This window comes from Lipotes vexillifer, unplaced genomic scaffold (assembly GCF_000442215.2).
Source record: "Lipotes vexillifer unplaced genomic scaffold, Lipotes_vexillifer_v1.1 scaffold72, whole genome shotgun sequence".
NCBI lineage: Eukaryota > Metazoa > Chordata > Mammalia > Artiodactyla > Lipotidae > Lipotes > Lipotes vexillifer.
Window position 1 is genome coordinate 3,509,917 of NW_006769482.1, and position 21,105 is coordinate 3,531,021.

General features: G+C 39.5%; 1 protein-coding gene across 2 annotated transcripts in view; it reads right to left on the reverse strand.

Moving 5' to 3' along the window:
• Positions 1 to 20,648, reverse strand: part of AUH (AU RNA binding methylglutaconyl-CoA hydratase) — a 179,571-nt gene extending 158,923 nt beyond the window's left edge. The window contains exon 1 of one of the 2 annotated variants that reach the window (XM_007445632.1): positions 20,352 to 20,648. In XM_007445632.1, the coding sequence (XP_007445694.1) occupies positions 20,352 to 20,613 (262 nt within the window). In that variant the 5' untranslated portion in view covers positions 20,614 to 20,648. The remainder of the gene's footprint in view (positions 1 to 20,351) is intronic. The other variant, XM_007445633.1, reaches the window with a different exon arrangement.
• Between the last annotated feature and the right edge of the window lie 457 nt (positions 20,649 to 21,105).

The window sequence follows — 21,105 nt, forward strand, 5'->3', positions numbered from 1 at the left end:
TCTTTCCCTTTATAACATGGTACAATGCTGCAAATTTTCAGGTCTTGGTTTTTTCCTCAATAAAGACTTAAAGAGACTTCATCTTGCACATCTTCAAAGGCTAGCTGTTGCCCCTTGTGAATGCTTTTATTTCTATATCAGTTATATTTTCTAATCACATATTGAGAGTACGTGGAAAGTTTAGTGCTATTTTATATGAACTTTTTCTGGCAAATTTATTAAATATTAATAGACTTAACAAGTGGTTCTCTTCAATTTTCTAAGACAACAATCAATCATTATCTGAAAATATTGGCAGTTACATGTTCTGCTCCAATGTTAATTTCTCATTTCCTTCTCTTGCTGTTTTACTTTAGCTAGGACTTCAAGTCCAACATAATATTAGCAAAAATAATAAGTTCCCTTATTTTATCAATGCCTTTAATGAAAATGTTTCTAAGTATTTCACCATTTAGTATAATGTTTGCTATGCATTTCTAATAGCTTTTTTTCAAGTTGGGGAAATTTATTTCTACATTCAAACTTGCATTTTAAAAAGATCACTCAGGCCACAGTGCAGAAAACAGATTAGAATAAAGCAAGAATATACTAGAAATATACTAGACCAATTTCCCTTATGAATACAAATGTAAGAATCCTCAACAAAATACTAGCAAGCCAAATCTAGCAGCCATGACCAAGAGGGACTTATCCCAGGAATGCAAGGGTGGTTCAGCACAAAAATCAAAGTTACACACCACACGAACAGAATAAAAGAAAACATTTGAAAGCTACATGATCATCTCAACTGATGCAGAAGAAACACTGGACAAAATCCAACATGCTTTAAATGATTTTTTTTTTTAATGATAATTTAAAAACCTCAACAAACCAGTAATAGAAGGAAACGTCCTCAACCTAATAAAGGGCATTTACAGAAAACCCTCGACATCATACTTAATGTTAAAAGACTGAAAGTCTTCTCCTTAGGATAAATAACTAGATAATGATGTCTGTTTTCACCACTTCTATTCAATGTTGTACTGGAAATTCTAGCCAGGGTAATTAGGCAAAAAAAGAAATAAAAGGCATCCAGATAGGGAAAAAAAAAAAGAAGTAAAACAATTTCCATTCACAAATAACATGATCTTATACACAGAAAATCCCAATGAATCCACCAAAAACTATTAGAGCTAATAAATGAACTCAATAAAGTTGCATGATACAACATCAATGTATAAAAATCAGTTAAATTTCTATACACTATCAATAAACACTCCAAAAATGAGATTAGGAAAACAATTCAATTTGTAATAACATCAAAAAAATACAATACTTAGGAATAAACTTAAGAAAGTTCAAGACTGTACACTGAAAACTATAAAACACCATTGAAAGAAATTTAAAAAGACCTAAGTAAATAAAAATTTCTGATCAATTGGTTTTTGACAAGAATACCAAGACCATTCAATGGTGCAAGACTTTTCAACAAATAGTGGTGGGACAACTAGATACTCACACACAAAGGAATGGAGTTGGACCCTTTCCTCACACCACATACAAAAATTATCTCAAAATGGACCTAAGAGCTAAAACTATAACACTCTTAGAAGGAAGCAAAGGTATAAATCTTCATGATCCTGGATTAGGCAACAGTGTCCTAAATATGACAACAAAAGCACAAGCAACAAAAGAAAAAACAGATAAACCAGACTTCATCAAAATTACCAAGGAAGTGAAAAAACAAGCCACAGAAAATATCTGCAAATCATACATCTGATATGGGGTTTATATTTAGATTATATACAGAATTCTTACTATTCACAACAAAAAGACAACCAAACTGAAAAACAGGCGAAGGAGTTGAATAGATATTTCTCCAAAGAAGATATATAAATGAAATGAGGCTCAACATAATATGTTATTAGAAAAATGCAAATCAAACCACAATGAAGTATCACTTCATACCCAATAAGATGGCTATAATTTAAAAAAGGAAACGAATAAAGCATTGACAATGATGTGGAGACATAGGAACTCTCAACCATACTCTCATATTCTCATACAGTTTGGTGGTTCCTCCAAACACTAAACATAAAATTACCACATGACCCAATGATTCTACTCCTAGATACCTATCCAAAAGAATGAAAACCTATGTTCAAACAAATAATCGTACACAAGTATTTAGCAGCATTACTCATAATATCTAAAAAGTAAAAATACAAAATGTGCTATATCCAGTCAATGGAATATTATTCAGCCATAAAAAGGAATGAAGTGCTGATGCATGCTCTAACACAGACGAACTCTGAAAACATTAGGCTGAAAGAACCCAGACACAAAAAGCCACATATCGTATGATTCTACTTCTGTGAAATATCTCGTATAGGCAAACCTGTAAAGACAGAAAGGAAATTAGTGGTTTCTGGAAACTGGGGGGAGGGGGAATATGGAGAAACTGACTAAAGAGCATGGGTTTGTTCTGAAAGTAATAAAAGTGTTCTGGAATTAAGACAGTGATGATGGCTGTACAACATGGTGAATAACCTAAAAACTACTGAATGTACACTTTGAAAAATTAAAATGGTAAACTTTGTATTATGTGAATTTCACCTACAGTTACAAAAAAGAAAAAAAAAAAAAAAGTATACTGGAGGATACCAAACAAGAGGCTACTGCAGAGATCCAGATGAGAGATGACAGCACACAGGCTTCAGGCTGTGGAGTGGAGATGGAAAGCAGACTGCTTCTAGAGATATACTGAAAGCAGTACAAACGTAACTATTACCAATAATATTCTAAACCCTGTTTATATTCAATCTATAGATACAGCAATGGACAACTGTAAGAGAACAAAATGTAACTATCATAAACTTTGATGATATAAAGTTACAAATGACAGAAATTGTATGGCTAGAAGATGAAGGATATAGAACAGCAAACATTTTCTGAACTTACACCAAAAAAGTCCAGATACTGTCTATAAAAATAATTATAAAGGTAACACAAACCAGAAAGTGAATAAAATTATCATTCACAGCAAAGACTCAAAATATAAGTTTAAAGTCTTTACTTTTGATGAAACAGTTTGAAAGTGAAGAGATGACACCCTCCCATAGTGTTTTTGTTTGTTTATTTTTACCATGAGCATATAGTTACTTTAGAATTTTGTAGACCTCAATAATTTAACTATTTTTACTAACAAATCACTTGTAATACCCAAAGAATTGAAAACCACTGACAGAATACTTTTGATAAACCATATATAATTCAGTCTCCTTAAAATACTACAAAAGTAATAAGAACCTACAATAAAAACATAATGAACTAACCCAGAACTCCTTCACATGAACAAAAGGAGATATGCAATTTTTATAATACCCAAATTTTAGAAACAACGTGGAAAATCATTAACAGATGATGACTGTAAACCTAGAAAACCCAAAACAATCAAATAAAAAACTACTGCAACAAAAGAGCATTATTTAAAAGACATGAAATTAAATATCCAGATAAAATAGCCTTCATATAGAAGGAAGGAAGGAGAGGGAGGGAGGGAGGAGGAGGCGGGGGGAGGGAGGAAGAAAGGCAAACACACAGAAGATATACTGAAAGAAATCATCTCATTTTTATGAACAACCAGACAGGAAGCAGGATGACCTGGGGTACACTTAACATAAATGTGCAAACCCTACTGGTGGGCACTTCTAAAACTCCCCTTAAAAAAAAAACAAAATAGAATTGCAAAAATGGAAACACATTCTGTGTTTTTAGGTAGAAAAGAAAGCAGTATCATAAATATTTCCCTAATTTTAAATCCAACACAATGTTAATAAAAATACCAACAAGGCTTTTTCTGACACTATACATGGATATTCCAAAACTCATGTGGAAAAATAACCATGCAGGAAGAGCCAAGAAAAAAAAAAGAGCGAGCAAAGGTGAAGGAGGGAATACCTATCCCTACCATACACTGAAACACAACACAGCTTTAATCATAAAATAATGTAGAAGTGCAACATCTACAGAGACCATAAAACAGAACAGAAAGACCAGATTTAGCTCATGATAAAAATGGCCCTTCAAATCAGTGGGGTAAAGATGAATAAGTGGTGTTGGGACAACTGGATACCCATCTGGAAAAAGATAAAGGGTCTGTATCTCACACTGCCATGATAATTCCTTTATTTTTACATTGGTGGTTTCAAAAGTGGTGATTTTCTATCATTCCTACCATTCTTCTATAAAAACATCTTCTTCCCTACCCCACCATCTTAAGTAATCACCATGGCTTCATGGATTCTTTACTCAAGGTGCTATAATCCATTATCACTGTATTTTTTAATGTTCAAAGCCTTTGTAAGCTTATATCCTGACATGTTCCTTTTAGTATTTAACATGTTTCTATGTCCTTCTGACATGTTCCTTTTAGTATTTGACTTCCTTGCTTTTTGCCTCACAAAGATATTCCAGGCTCACCTTTCACTTTCCCTGCTCCAGACCTGAAATCAGACATTTCTCCAAAGAGCTCTGGCTTCTTTCAGTGGGGGAACAGTCTTTAGAAAGCAAAATCTGGACATTAGATATGTTCACTACTACTGTGGTATCATTCCTTTTAGACTGTTTCAAATGGTCAGAATAGGAAATAAATATAAACACGTTCATATACAATATACTTATGGTTTTTGTAAGTATGTCCTGATAACTCTAATTCAAATCCAAGGTAACAGCTTTCTTCCTCACCTTCCCCCATCCCATATTTGTACTTTCTCTCTCCTACCACAGTGAAAAGTCTGTTTCCCAAGAACATTTTTTTCATTTACTCTATCCTATAATAAAAAGAAAACATATTCAGAATTATTAAGCCCAACTACTGCTAACAACAGACTACTAAGTAAATTCAAGATTCTTTTTGACTCATAACTAATTGATCTAAATGATAACAACTTATTCTAAACAATAATGCCAACCATGCATGGGGTGACTGTAGCTTACAGAAAAGGGTAATAAATGACAGTAATGTTATAAGGAATGGGAGGAAAGAAATAGGAATATGCATTTATACCATTACCACCATGAAACAGTATAGTATTATTAAAAAGCAGGCGTGGATTAGTTGTAAATATATATTGCAAACAACAGGGTAACCAATAACAGTTACAAATACATAATAATCCAACTATTTAAATAATCACTTTAAGTATGAATGGCCTAAAATACACTAATTAAAAGACAGATACTGCCAGAGTGGATTAAAAACAAGACCCAGGGCTTCCCTGGTGGCGCAGTGCTTGAGAGTCCGCCTGCCAATGCAGGGGACGCGGGTTCGTACCCCGGTCCTGGAGGATCCCACATGCCACGGAGTGGCTGGGCCCGTGAGCCATGGCCGCTGAGCCTGCACGTCTGGAGCCTGTGCTCTGCAACGGGAGAGGACACAACAGTGAGAGGCCCGCGTACCGCAAAAAAAAAAACAAGACCCAACTATATGTTGTGTACAAAAAATCCACTTTAAACATAAAGACACAGACTGATTAAAAATGAAGAGATGAAGAAAGATAAACCATGCTAACACTAATAAAACCTGGAGTAGCTACATTAATTTCAGAGACAGCAGATCTCAGAACAAGGAATAGTTTCAGGGAGAAAAAGGGGCATTACATAATGCTGGAGGGGTCATTTCTGAAATAATAACCCATGCATATCCACCTAACAATAGAGCATCAAATTGCATGATTTAAAAACTGACAGAATTACAAGGAGAAATAAACAAATCCCCTAGCATAGTTGCAAATTTCAACTCACCTCTATCACTTATAGATCCATCAATCAATTAAGGGTATACCTGAACTGAACACAAACAAAAAAATCAACTAAATCTAACTGAATACTAGATCTACTTGAATATAGAACACTGCATCCAACAACAGCAGACTACTCATTCTTCTCAAGGTCATACTGATATTCACCATGACAGACCACATTCTGGGCCAAAAACACACCTTAACAAATTTAAAATAGAAATCAGGGCTTCCCCGGTGGCGCAGTGGTTAAGAATCCGCCTGCCAATGCAGGGGACAAGGGTTCAAGCCCTGGGCCGGGAAGTTCCCACATGCTGCGGAGCAACGAAGCCCGTGCGCCACAACTACTGAGCCTGTGCTCTAGAGCCCACGAGCCACAACTACGGACGCCCACGTGCCTAGAGCCCGTGCTCCGCAACAAGAGAAGCCAACGCAATGAGAAGCCCACGCATCGCAATGAAGAGTAGCCCTTGCTCTCCACAACCAGAGAAAGCACGCACGCAGCAAGGAAGACCCAACGCAGCCAAAAGTAAATAAAATAAATAAATTAAAAAAAAAAGAAATCGTACTGTAGTATCCTCCTAGATGACAATGGAAATAAACCTAGAAATCAATAACAGAAAAACAGCTGGAAAACCTCAAAATACTTAGAGATTAAATAAGGTACTTAAGTAAAATATAAGTAAATGAAGAAATCTCAAGAGAAATTTAAAATACTTCTAACTATATGAAATTGAAAATACAACTTATCAAAATACATGTGACGCAGCAAAAGCAGTGCTTGGGGAAAACTTACAGCACTGAATGCACATATTAAGAAACATCTACAATTGGTAATCTAAGCTTCCACCTTAAGAAACTAGAAAACAAACAACAAATTAAATTAAAATAAGTGGGAAGAAAAGTAAAAATCAGCAGAAATCAATGAAATTGAAAGTAGAAAGTCAGTAAAGAAAAATCAATCAAATCAAAAGTTAGTTCTTTATTAAAAAGATCAGTACATTGATAAGCCTCTAGCCAGGCTAGCCGTGAAAAAAAAGAGAGAAAACAAATTACTAATATCAGAAATGAAAGAGAATATCAATTACTAACATCAGAAATTCATCACTACTGAATCCCACTGATACCACAAGCATAATAAAGAAATATTATGAACGACTATATGCCAACAAATTTGCTAACTTACATGAAATAAACCAATTCCTTGAAAGGCACAAGCTAACAGGACAAGAAATAGATAAGCTGAATAGGCTAAATCTATTGATATTAAAGAAACTGAATCAGTAATTAATAAGCTTCTAAATCAGAAAGCATCAGATGCAGATGGTTTCACCAGTGAATTCTACTAAAACATTCAAAGAAAAAAGTGATGCAATTTCTCTACAATCTCTTCCAGAAAACAGAAGCAGACGGGGTACTTCCTAGCTCATTTTATGAAGTCAGCATTACCCGTATACCAAAACCAGATAAAGACATCACAGGAACGGAAAACTAAAGACCACTATTTCTCATAAACATAAATGCAAAAATCCTCAACAAAATGTTAGCAAATTAAATCCAGCAATGTATAAAAATAATTACACCCCAAAATCAAGTGGGATTTATTCCAGGTGTGAAAGACTGGTTCAATATTTGAAAATCAATTAATGTAATACATCATATCAATAGGCTCAACACGAAAAGGCATACAATCATCTCAATAGATGCAGAAAAAGAATTTGACAAAATTCAAACAGATAAAAACACTTGAACTATGAATAAACAGAGGCTTCTTCAACCTGATAAAGGACATCTACCAAAAAAACCATAGCTAACATCATACTTAATGGTGAAAGACTGAATGCCTTCCCCTCAGATCAGGAAAAAGACTAGGATGCCTGTTCTTGATACTTTTAGTCTACACTGTAACAGAGGGTCCAAAGGGGGAGATTACAGAAGAGAAAGAAATAAAAGGCATCCAGATTGGAAAAGAATAAGTAAAATTTCTTCTGTGTGCAGATGACATGGATCCTGTATATAGAAAATATTAAGAAACCCACTAAAAACCTATGAGAAGAAATCATCAAGTTCAGGAAAGTTGCATGATACAAGATCAACATACAAAAGCAATTATATTACTGTACGCTAGCAATGAACAATCTGAAAACAAAACTAAGAAAACAATTCCATTTACAATAGTATCCAAAAAGAATGAACTAGCTAGAAATAAATTTAACAAAAATAGTGTAAGACTTATACAATGAAAACTACAAAATACTACTGAATGAAGAGATATGCCATGTTCATGGAATGTTAAGTTTTACATTGTTAAAAAGGCAACATTCCCCAAATTGATCTACCTATTCAATGCAATTCCTATCAAAATACCAGTTGACTTGACTTCCTTAAAAAAACTGAGAATTCTTTAGAAATTCTGGTATAAATTCTTCAGAAATGGTACTGACATAAAGATAGACATGTAGATAAATGGAATACAACTGAAAGTACAGAAACAAACTCTTATGTTTACAGTCAATTAATTTTCAACAAGCGTGCCAACACAATTCTGTGGTGAACAATAAGTCTCATCAATAGCACTGGTACACTGGATATTCAAAGCAAAAGAATGAAGGTGACCTCTTACCTCACACCATACACAAAAACTAACTCACAATCGATCACAGACACAAACGTGAAGAGCTAAAACCATAAAACTGTTGGAAGGAAACAGTTATAAATCTTTGTGATCCTGGGTTACGCAACAGTTTCTTAGATATGATCCAAAAGCTCAGCAACAAAAGAAAAAAACAAAAACTGTACTACATCACAATTAAAAACCTAGGGTCCAGCGGTGGAAAGATGGCGGAGGAGTAAGACGCGGAGATCACCTTCCTCCCCACAAATACAACAGAAATACAGCTACATGTGGAACAACTCCTACAGAACACCTACTGAATGCTGGCAGAAGACCTCAGACCTCCCAAAATGCAAGAAACTCCCCACGTACCTGGGTAGGGCAAAAGAAAAAATTAATTAAAAACAGAGACAAAACAATAGGGACGGCACCTGCACCAGTGGGAGGGAGCTGTGAAGGAGGAAAGGTCTCCACACACTAGGAAGCCCCTTCACGGGCAGAGACTGCGGGAGGCGGAGCGGGGAGCTTCGGAGCCGCGGAGGAGAGCGCAGCAACGGGGGTGCGGAGGGCAAAGCGGGGAGATTCCCGCACAGAGGATCGGTGCCGACCGGCACTCACCAGCCCGAGAGGGTTGTGTGCTCACCCGCCGGGGCGCGCGGGACTGCGAGCTGAGGCTCGGGCTTGGGTCGGATCGCAGGGAGAGGACTGGGGTTGGCGGCTTGAACATAGCCCGAAGGGGTTAGTGCGCCACGGCTAGCCGGGAGGGAGTCCGGGGAAAAGGCTGCACCTGCTGAGGAGGCAAGAGACTTTTTCTTCCCTCTAAATATGTTTGGCAGCAGGTTTATTTGTATGGGAAGAAATAGCAACTGAAAAGTATCAGCGTCAACTGACTGACTGTAACTGTATCATGAGATCTCATTCCACAACACCAGAGTTATAACAGCAGGAGGCTAATTCTGCAATCACAATTTAGGCAAAGCTCTGACAGTGCAAGCTGCTCAATTCCATGTAAACAAGAATGGAAGCTCCGTGAGGGATTGGGGAAAGGAGGGTAAGGACCGGATCATTATCCTAGTCATTAAAGAATAAAAAGTATTCTATCCTGAAAATCAGAAGCAGTCACTGAAGTTTTAGTTACAGTTAAAAATAATGATTTCTCCTAAGAAGTCCCTCCTCTTTATATTCACAAGCAGCAATGCCCTCCTCTTCCACGTTCGTCATTTCTGTTATTATCTTCCCGCTGAACTCAGGGAGGAGCATGGGCACTGAAACCTGAGAAATCTGGATTACAAGGCCACTTAAGCTATGTGATCCTGGGCAAGTTACTTAACTTTTCTAACCCTCTGTTCCTTCCTTTGCAAAATTAGGAAAATAATTGTATTCACCTCAGATTGTTGAAAAGGCTAAATGAGCTAATACCTGTAAGATATGGAGTGTGGTACCTAGCACATAGTAAGATCTTTATAATATTATTTTTTATAGTATTACTACTACTAATATCCATGTGGCTTACAAGTCCCACCAGTTTTATTAAAAACCAAAAAAGCAAAAAAAAAAAAACCTCTGTCACATCCTCACTTCCTCTCTTTCTATCTTATTATAGACCCGGAGCATCCATCACTTGGTCCACTCTGATAGCCTCTCATCTCTGGTCTTTCCCCCTCTATTTTACTTTACACACAAATACCAAGTTAATGTCCCTAAAGCACACTCTGTTTAAAAACCTTAATTGGGGCCACAACGTCTACAGAAAAGAGTCTAAACCCTTCACTTTGGCACTCAAGGCCTCTGTAATCTGACCACAACCTCCAGCTCTAAATACTCTATCCCTGCCATGCATTTAAATTCCAGCCAGACTGAACAGAGCAGCCAAGCTCAGCCTTGATTGAGCTTCACAGTTTCCCAGAATGGTCAGGAGGGAATGAAGCCAGTTGGGGAGTGTAAGCTGCATCCAGAGGAGAATGCCAAGGTTTAAAACTAGACAAAAGAAAGGGAGAGGACTGGGGTTGGCGGCTTGAACATAGCCCGAAGGGGTTAGTGCGCCACGGCTAGCCGGGAGGGAGTCCGGGGAAAAGTCTGGACCTACCCAAGAGGCAAGAGACCTTTTCTTGCCTCTGTGTTTCCTGGTGCGCGAGGAGAGTGGTTTTAAGAGCGCTGCCTAAAGGAGCTCCAGAGATGGGCGCGAGCCGTGGCTAAAAGAGCGGACCCCAGAGACGGGCACGAGCCGCGGCTGAAAGCGCGGACTCCAGAGACGGGCGGGAGACGCTAAGGGTGCTGCTGCCGCCACCAAGGGGCCTGTCTGCGAGCATAGGCGACTATGCCCACCCCTCTTCCGGGGAGCCTGTGCAGCCTGCCACTGCCAGGTTCCCGGGATCCAGGGACAACTTCTCAGGGAGAACACACGTCGGGCCTCAGGCTGCTGCAACGTCACGCTGACTTCTGCCGCCGCAGGCCCGCCCCGCACTCCGTGCCCCTCCCTGCCCCCGGCCTGAGTGCGCCAGAGCCCCCGAGTCAGCGGCTCCTTTAACCCCGTCCTGTCTGAGCAAAAAACAGACGCCCTCCAGCGACCTACACGCAGAGGCAGGGCCAAATCGAAAGCTGAGCCCCTGTGAGCTGTGAGAACAAAGAAGAAAAAGGGAAATCTCTCCCAGCAGCCTCAGAAACAGCGGATTAAAGCTACACAATCAATTTGATGTACCCTGCCTCTGTGGAATACATGAATAGACAGCGAATCATCCCAAATTGAGGAGGCGGACTTCTAGAGCAAGATCTATGATTTTTTCCCCTTTTCCTCTTTTTGTGAATGTGTATGTGTATGCTTCTGTGTGAGATCTTGTCTGTATAGGTTTGCTTCCACCATTTGTCCTAGCGTTCTATCCGTCCATTGTTTTTTGTTCTTGTTTTTGTTGTTGTTGTTATAATTTTTTTCTTAATAATTAATTTTAATTTAAAGAACTCTATTATACTTTACCTTCTTTCTATCTTTCCTTCCTTCCTTCCCTTTTTGAGACAACGAATCGTCCCAAATTGAGGAGGTGGACTTGGAGAGCAAGTTTTATGATTTTTTCCACTTTACCTCTTTTTGTGAGGGTATATGTGTATGCTTCTATGTAAGATTTTGTCTCTATAACTTTGCTTCCACCATTTGTCCTAAGGTTCTATCCTTCCCTTTTTTTTTTTCTCTAAATAATTATTTTTTTAATTCAATAACTTTATTATACTTTATTTTATTTTACTGTATCTTCTTTCTTGTATTTTTTCCTTCCTTCCCTCATCCCTTCCTTCCTTCCTTCCTCCTCCCTCCCTCCCTCTTTTCTTTCCTTCTTGCCTTCTTCCTTTCTTTTCTTCTTTCTTTCTTTCTTCCTTCCCTCCTTCCTTCCTTCCCGCCTTTCTTCCTTGCTTGGTTTCTTTCTTTCCTATTTCCTCCTACTTCTACTAATTCTCTCTACTTTCTCTCCCTTTTATTCTGAGCCGAGTGGATGAAAGGCTCTTGCTGCTCCAGCCAGGAGTCAGGACTCTGCCTCTGAGGTGGGAGAGCCAACTTCAGAACACTCGTCAAGAAGAGACCTCCCAGCCCCACATAATATCAAACGGCGAAAATCTCCCAGAGATCTCCATCTCAACACCAGCACCCAGCTTCACTCAATGACCAGCAAGCTACAGTGCTGGACAACCTATGCCAACCATATAGCAAGACAGGAACACAATCCCACCCACTAGCAGAGAGGCTGCCTAAAATCATAATAAGTCCACAGACACCCCAAAACACACCACCAGACGTGGACCTGCCCACTAGAGAGACAAGATCTAGCCTCATACACCACAACACAGCCACTAGTCCCCTCCACCAGGAAGCCTACACAACCCACTGAACCAACCTTAGCCACTGGAGACAGACCTCAAAAACAACGGAAGCTACGAACTTGCAGCCTGCAAAAAGATGAACCCAATCACAGTAAGATAAGCAAAATGAGAAGATAGAAAAACACACAGCAGATGAAGGAGCAGGATAAAAACCCACCAGACCTAACAAATGAAGAGGAAATAGGCAGTCTACCTGAAAAAGAGTTCAGAATAATGATAGTAAAGATGATCCAAAAGCTTGGAAATAGAATGGACAAAATGCAAGAAGCAGTTAACAAGGACCTAGAAGAAATAAAGATGAAACAGACAATGATGAACAACACAATAAATGAAATGAAAAATACTCTAGATGGGATCAATAGCAGAATAAATGAGGCAGAAGAACGGATAAGTGACCTGGAAGATAAAATAGTGGAAATAACTACTGCAGAGCAGAATAAAGAAAAAAGAATGAAAAGAACTGAGGACAGTCTCAGAGACCTCTGGGACAACATTAAACGCACCAACATTCGAATTATAGGGGTTCCAGAAGAAGAAGAGAAAAAGAAAGGGACTGAGAAAATATTTGAAGAGATTATAGTTGAAAACTTCCCTAATATGGGAAAGGAAATAGTTAATCAAGTCCAGGAAGCACAGAGAGTCCCATACAGGATAAATTCAAGGAGAAATACGCCAAGACACATATTAATCAAACTGTCAAAAACTAAATACAAAGAAAGCATATTAAAAGCAGCAAGGGAAAAACAACAAATAACACACAAGGGAATCCCCATAAGGTTAACAGCTGATCTCTCAGCAGAAACTCTACAAGCCAGAAGGGAGTGGCAGGACATACTGAAAGTGATGAAGGAGAAAAACCTGCAACCAAGATTACTCTACCCAGCAAGGATCTCATTCAGATTTGATGGAGAAATTAAAACCTTTACAGACAAGCAAAAGCTGAGAGAGTTCAGCACCACCAAACCAGCTTTACAACAAATGCTAAAGGAACTTCTCTAGACAAAAACACAAGAGAAGGAAAAGTCCTATAATAACGAACCCAAAACAATTTAGAAAATGGGAATAGGAACATACATATCGATAATTACCTTAAATGTAAATGGACTAAATGCTCCCACCAAAAGACACAGATTGGCTGAATGGATACAAAAACAAGACCCATATATATGCTGTCTACAAGAGACCCACTTCAGACCTAGAGACACATACAGACTGAAAGTAAGGGGATGGAAAAAGATATTCCATGCAAATGGAAACCAAAAGAAAGCTGGAGTAGCAATTCTCATATCAGACAAAATAGACTTTAAAATAAGGACTATCAGAAGAGACAAAGAAGGACACTACATAATGATTAAGGGATCGATCCAAGAAGAAGATATAACAATTGTAAATACTTATGCCCCCAACATAGGAGCACCTCAATACATAAGGCAAATACTAACAACCATGATTAAAAATCTTCCAACAAACAAAAGCCCAGGACCAGATGGCTTCACAGGCGAATTCTATCAAACATTTAGAGAAGAGCTAACACCTATTCTTCTCAAACTCTTCCAAAATATAGCAGAGGGAGGAACACTCCCAAACTCATTCTACGAGGCCACCATCACCTTGATACCAAAACCAGACAAGGATGTCACAAAGAAAGAAAACTACAGGCCAATATCACTGATGAACATAGATGCAAAAATCCTCAACAAAATACTAGCAAACAGAATCCAACAGCACATTAAAAGGATCATACACCATGATCAAGTGGGGTTTATTCCAGGAATGCAAGGATTCTTCAATATACGCAAATCTATCAATGTGATTAACCATATTAACAAATTGAAGGAGAAAAACCATATGATCATCTCAATAGATGCAGAGAAAGCTTTTGACAAAATTCAACACCCATTTATGATAAAAACCCTGCAGAAAGTAGGTGTAGAGGGAACTTTCCTCAATATAATAAAGGCCGTATATGACAAGCCCACAGCCAACATCATCCTCAATGGCGAAAAACTGAAAGCATTTCCACTAAGGTCAGGAACAAGACAAGGTTGCCCACTCTCACCACTCTTATTCAACATAGTTTTGGAAGTTTTAGCCACAGCAATCAGAGAAGAAAAGGAAATAAAAGGAATCCAAATCGGAAAAGAAGAAGTAAAGCTGTCACTGTTTGCAGATGACATGATACTATACATAGAGAATCCTAAAGATGCTACCAGAAAACTACTAGAGCTAATCAATGAATTTGGTAAAGTAGCAGGATACAAAATTAATGCACAGAAATCTCTGGCATTCCTATATACTAATGATGAAAAATCTGAAAGTGAAATCAAGAAAACACTCCCATTTACCATTGCAACAAAAAGAATAAAATATCTAGGAATAAACCTACCTAAGGAGACAAAAGACCTGTATGCAGAAAATTATAAGACACTGATGAAAGAAATTAAAGATGATACAAACAGATGGAGAGATATACCATGTTCTTGGATTGGAAGAATCAACATTGTGAAAATGACTCTACTTCCCAAAGCAATCTATAGATTCAATGCAATCCCTATCAAACTACCACTGGCATTTTTCACAGAACTAGAACAAAAAATTTCACAATTTGTATGGAAACACAAAAGACCCCGAATAGCCAAAGCAATCTTGAGAACAAAAAATGGAGCTGGAGGAATCAGGCTGCCTGACTTCAGACTATACTACAAAGCTACAGTAATCAAGACAGTATGGTACTGGCACAAAAACAGAAAGATAGATCAATGGAATAGGATAGAAAGCCCAGAGATAAACCCATGCACATATGGTCACCTTATCTTTGATAAAGGTGGCAGGAATATACAGTGGAGAAAGGACAGCCTCTTCAATAAGTGGTGCTGGGAAAATTGGATAGGTACATGTAAAAGTATGAGATTAGATCACTCCCTAACACCATACACAAAAATAAGCTCAAAATGGATTAAAGACCTAAATGTAAGGCCAGAAACTATCAAACTCTTAGAGGAAAACATAGGCAGAACACTCTATGACATAAATCACAGCAAGATCCTTCTTGACCCATCTCCTAGAGTAATGGAGATAAAAACAAAAATAAACAAATGGGACCTAATGAAACTTCAAAGCTTTTGCACAGCAAAGGAAACCATAAACAAGACCAAAAGACAGCCCTCAGAATGGGAGAAAATATTTGCAAATGAATCAACTGACAAAGGATTAATCTCTAAAATTTACAGGCAGCTCATGCAGCTCAATAACAAAAAAATAAACAACCCAATCCAAAAATGGGCAGAAGACCTAAATAGACATTTCTCCAAAGAAGATATACAGACTGCCAACAAACACATGAAAGAATGCTCAACATCATTAATCATTAGAGAAATGCAAATCAAAACTACAATGAGATATCATCTCACACCAGTCAGAATGGCCATCATCAAAAAATCTAGAAACAATAAATGCTGGAGAGGGTGTGGAGAAAAGGGAACACTCTTGCACTGCTGGTGGGAATGTGAATTGGTTCAGCCACTATGGAGAACAGTATGGAGGTTCCTTAAAAAACTACAAATAGAACTACCATATGACCCAGCAATCCCACTACTAGGTATATACCCTGAGGAAACCAGAATTCAGAAAGAGTCATGTACCAAAATGTTCATTGCAGCTCTATTTACAATAGCCCGGAGATGGAAACAACCTAAGTGCCCGCCGTCGGATGAATGGATAAAGAAGATGTGGCACATATATACAATGGAATATTACTCAGCCATAAAAAGAAACGAAATTGAGCTATTTGTAATGAGGTGGATAGATCTAGAGTCTGTCATACAGAGTGAAGTAAGTCAGAAAGAGAAGGACAAATACCGTATGCTAACACATATATATGGAATTTAAGAAAAAAAAATGTTATGAAGAACCTAGGGGTAAAACAGGAATAAAGACAGAGACCTACTGGAGAACAGACTTGAGGATATGGGGAGGGGGAAGGGTGAGGTGTGATAGGGCGAGAGAGAGACATGGACATATATATACTAACAAACGTAAGGTAGATAGCCAGTGGGAAGCAGCCGCATGGTACAGGGAAACCGGCTCGGTTCTTTGTGGCTGTCTGGAGGGGTGGGATAGGGAGGGTGGGAGGGAGGGAGACAAAGAGGGAAGAGATACGGGAACATATGTATATGTATGTCACTCTGTTATAAAGCAGAAACTAACACACCATTGTAAAGCAATTATACCCCAATAAAGATGTTAAAAAAAAAAAAAAACCTAGGCTCTTCAAAATTAACAATAAAAAGAACCCATAGGATAAAATATATTCAAGTCATGTATCTGATTAGAGACTTGCATCCAGAATATATAAAGAACTCTTACAATTCAACAACAAAAAGACAAACAACACAATTAAAAAGGATTTGAGAAGACATTTCTCTTAAGAAAAAATACACATGGCCAATAAGCACATGAAAAGATACTCAACATCCTTAACTATTAGGGAAGTCCAAATCAAAGCCACAATGAGATATCACTTCCCAACACACCCGATGGCTATAATCAAAAACCAAACAATTACTGTTCATGATGTGAAGAAATTAGAGCCCTTATACTTTGCTGGTGGGAATGTAAAATGCTGCAGCCACTTTGGAAAACTTTGGCAGTTCCTCAAAATGTTAATCATAGACGTACAATTACCATATGATCCAGCAATTGCACTCCTAAGTGGAAATAAAAAAGGATGCCCATAAAAATTTATACATGAATGTTCTAAGCAGAACACAAGATCAAGAAAGTGGAAATGATCCAAATGTACATCAATAATGAACAGACAAAAAAAATCCAAACAATGGAATACTACTCAGTCATAAAAACAAATGAAGTACTGATACATGCCACAACATAACAGAATCTTGAAAACCAAATGCTAAGTGAAATAAGCCATAAATAACCACATATGATTTCTTTATGTGAAATGTCCAAAGTAGAAAAATCTATTGAGACAGAAAGTAGATGATAAATGGGTCTTAGTCTGGGGGGAGAGGGAGTATTGAGAATGGGGAGACACTGCCAAAGAGAACAGGGTTTCTTTCTAGATTGATAAAAATGTTCTAAAATTGGACTGTGGTGATGGTTGCACAACTCTGTAAATATGCTAAAAATAATTGTACATTTTTAATTTTATATGTGAATTAATCTCAATAAAATTTTAAAAGATATACATCTATCTAAATATATAGCTTTATTGAGATAGAATTCACATGCCATAAAATATATGGAATTAAAGAATGTATTCTTTAAAACATGAGAAAAATGTGAAAAGAATCAACCTGGTTTTTTTTAAAAAAAAGCATGTAGTAGGAAGATGAGCTAGCTGACCTCTGCAACAGGCCACCTGAGACATGATACAGGCTTGGACAAGAGCAGTGTTGGTAAAGAAGAACATGGATAAAAATGGAAAGACTATGAAGTCACTTGGGAAGACCTGATGATAAGCCAGATGTGAATGATGAGGTAGGAGCGGGCATTAAGAGTAACTTGAATTATGCATTTGCTTGTTTGCGCTACTTCTACCAGAAGTTGGTATAAGGTTCACAAAAATCGTCTTTAAAATGGGTCACAATTATGAGTAGAAGCCTGCAAGACTGGGAGAAGGTTGGTATGGAGAAGGGAGAGGTCATTCCAGAAGGTGTGTGCAAAAGCACAGACACATAAGAGCAAGAAAAGGTAAAGCTTAGGGGCAGCAGAAGGGAGATGGATGGTCTGTAAAGGCCTGCAGCTGTGAGGGCTTGTAGGCATTAGAGACCACTAAAGGTTTTTAACTGAACAGAGATGTGATTCTTGCTTGGCCTTGAAAAAATAACCCCAGCACCAGTGCAAAGAACAAACTGGGAAGGAGAATGACTGGAGACCAGTTGACCTATAAAGGCAGCCACTGCAGGAAACCAGGAGAGACCTCTGTAAACCATGACTGGGACTGCTGCTCTAAAACCCTGAGAAGGCTGGACAACAATGCAAGAAATAACAACTAAAGAAAGTTGGTTGTCTAACTGTGCTTCCACAACAAATTACAAATATGGAACCCAAGCAACCTATGAGTACGGATGTATTCTGTATTTACCCACCTCCACCAGCCTAAAGAGGTCTACAGGGCAGAGAGCAGTCTGGGGCTCCTCTAACCCAGTGGAGTTGTCATATTCCCTGCAGGCTATTAAGAGCACCAAATTTTGGACTCGCCTCTAATAAGCAAAGGCACCAGGGAGATTCCTTCACCCGCACCAACCTTGAACTCATGTTTTTCTTTGCACTGCTTATTGCTGGTTTGACACTAAAGCAAAGCAAAGCAAATCATGTATAATGTTAAACAAAACTGAGCTGTCACCTTGCCAATCCTGAAAGGAAGCGGGTCAATTTTCTTAAGAACCCGTATTCCCTAATAGCTGATTTTTACATTTCAAGTGACAAAACATTCTGAATTTATCAAATTGACTTATATTCTGATTTCTTTTCCTTGACCCATTTGAAACCTAACTGAAGGACTTCCCAGACATTTTATAAAAATTTACATTCAATGTGCATTCATTTAGGTCAAAAAAATACAGAATATGGTGCACATTACTAGCTGTACCTGCAATGTATTTGTATCTAATGTACTGCTGGTTCACCTAACGTAACTGAAATGCTGGCAAGACTAAGCTTACCCAAAAGATGGTAGCGTTCATGGCTCTAATCACTCCAGTGCCAATCTACTTTCCAGCTGAATTTCTCAATATTTTGCCTGTCATGCCACTACAACCATACTTGCCTTATGCCATTTCCCCAAAACACCACACATGTTCCCATGCCATGCCTTTCACCATGCTCTTGTCTGTATGAAATAATAAACAAATAAAAGAAATAACTCATCATACTCCAGAAGACTCCCTATGAGCTAGATCGATACTCAGTGAGCAATTTATATTATCCTCTCGTCTAATCTCCACAGTAGGCATACAAAGTTGGTATTATTTTTCCTATTTTTACACGGAAGAAAATTGAAGCACAGAGAAGTTTGCCTAGGAACCCTCACTAATGTCACATTCCATTGCAAAGAATGCCTTGGACCCCTTTTCATCTGGCAAAACCCTAACTTAACCCTCAGAATCCCCTTCTGGAGTCTTCCAATCTCCCCAGATATAGCTATCATATGAAACTTGGGGGTACTACAGCCCTTTGCTCTCGCCAAGCCTTTAAAGTTAGCATAACCTTTTAATCACCACTATCTTCCTCGCTATACTGGGTGCTGCTTAAAGACAGCAATCATGACTTAACTCGTTTTGCACTTCTGCTTAACCGATTATAGGTGCTCAATAACTGCATGTCAAAATTCAATGACTACTCTTCTGGCAAACTGCTATTTCCACCTTTCATGATCCATTTAACTTCTCCCAACAAGGCAAGTGAAAGGAATTGAGCTTTAACAGCAATCCCACCGACTGGCACACATCCTCTATCACAACCCTTCCTCCCACTGTATTGTACTGCTAATGCATCTATCTCCACCCAAGGAGGTAGCTCAAGGGCAAGATCAACATCATCCACAACTGTGACCCCCAGAGCTTAGCAAGGGAATTGGAAGACCAAGAAAATGCTCAAAATTGTCTAACTGAACTGAAATAGTCCACAAAACTAACCTTCTAAGATAAAATGGGCAAGGGGAAAAATTGTTCCAGATGCACCGCTTTAAACTGAAGAAGACTCAGAATAATAAGGTGCATTGTCAAGGCAGCTTCCAAAACTCTCCGCCTGACAGCTGAGTTGACAGAAAGGAATCACAAAGCAAGAACAAAATCTGGAAGCAAATATCACACACACGGTTTATTGACCTTGGCTCGTCTAGAGATGAGGACGTAAGCCGCATTTCTGTCTTCGGCGCCGAGTAGGGCCACTTTTACAGGTAAGCTGCTCCGTAGGACACCTTTAGGCAAGGAGAGAACTATATAGCTGCAATGCTTGGGTGGGGGAGGGGAAGGGCCCCCAAGCCTCTCGGCGGACACTGACGTCAGCCCGGACACTCGACCTTGCAACCCCTACCTAGGACCGGCGGCCGCCCGCGTCGCGCCCCTCACCTCGGTTCTCCTCCTCCAGATACCGCACCCGCAGCTCGTCCTCCGTCTTCACCTCAGAGCTGTAGCCCCTCCGCCAGGCCGCCCCCCCGGCCGTGGGTGTCCAGCCCCGAGCCCAGGTCGCCGGGTCGACCCGCGGGACCGTCCAGGAGCCGGACAGCCTCCACCCAGGGCCGAGCCGCGCACAGCAAGGGGCTACCAAGCGAGCGCGGCCGGCCTGCAAGATACCCAAGGCCCCGGGTGCCGCTGCCGCCGCCGCCGCCATGTTGACTGTTTACGGCGTGAGCCTGCGGCTGCTGCCCCGCCCCCGCTGCGCGCAGGCCAGCCCCCCCGCACGCCGCAGGGCATGCCCAGGCTCCGCCCCCAGCTCGCCCCGCCCGGCCACGCCCCTAGAGCCTCCCTTTCGCGCCAGGCTCCGCCCCCGAACCCTCGCCCCGCCCGACACCGATGACCGAGCGTTCCAGGTTCCACTTTCTCAGGCCTCCCTTGCCTGACTGGAGGTGTAATGGCTTGTACAGCAAAGGCAGGGAGAAAGTAATTCTCCAAGGCTGTGGAATGTTTTAGGGGGAACATATTCTATAAGAACTCCCTGGAGAGAGTCACCTCCCTGCACTCCCTGGGCCATGTCCTGGGGTCATGAGTTAGCGGCAAAGGTGTACTAAAATGTTTGGTCTCAGGTTTGGCTGACAGGGTAGCAGCTCTGCGTGGGACTCCGGTTTACTCATATATATAAGGGCCAAGGGTTATCGGTTAAACA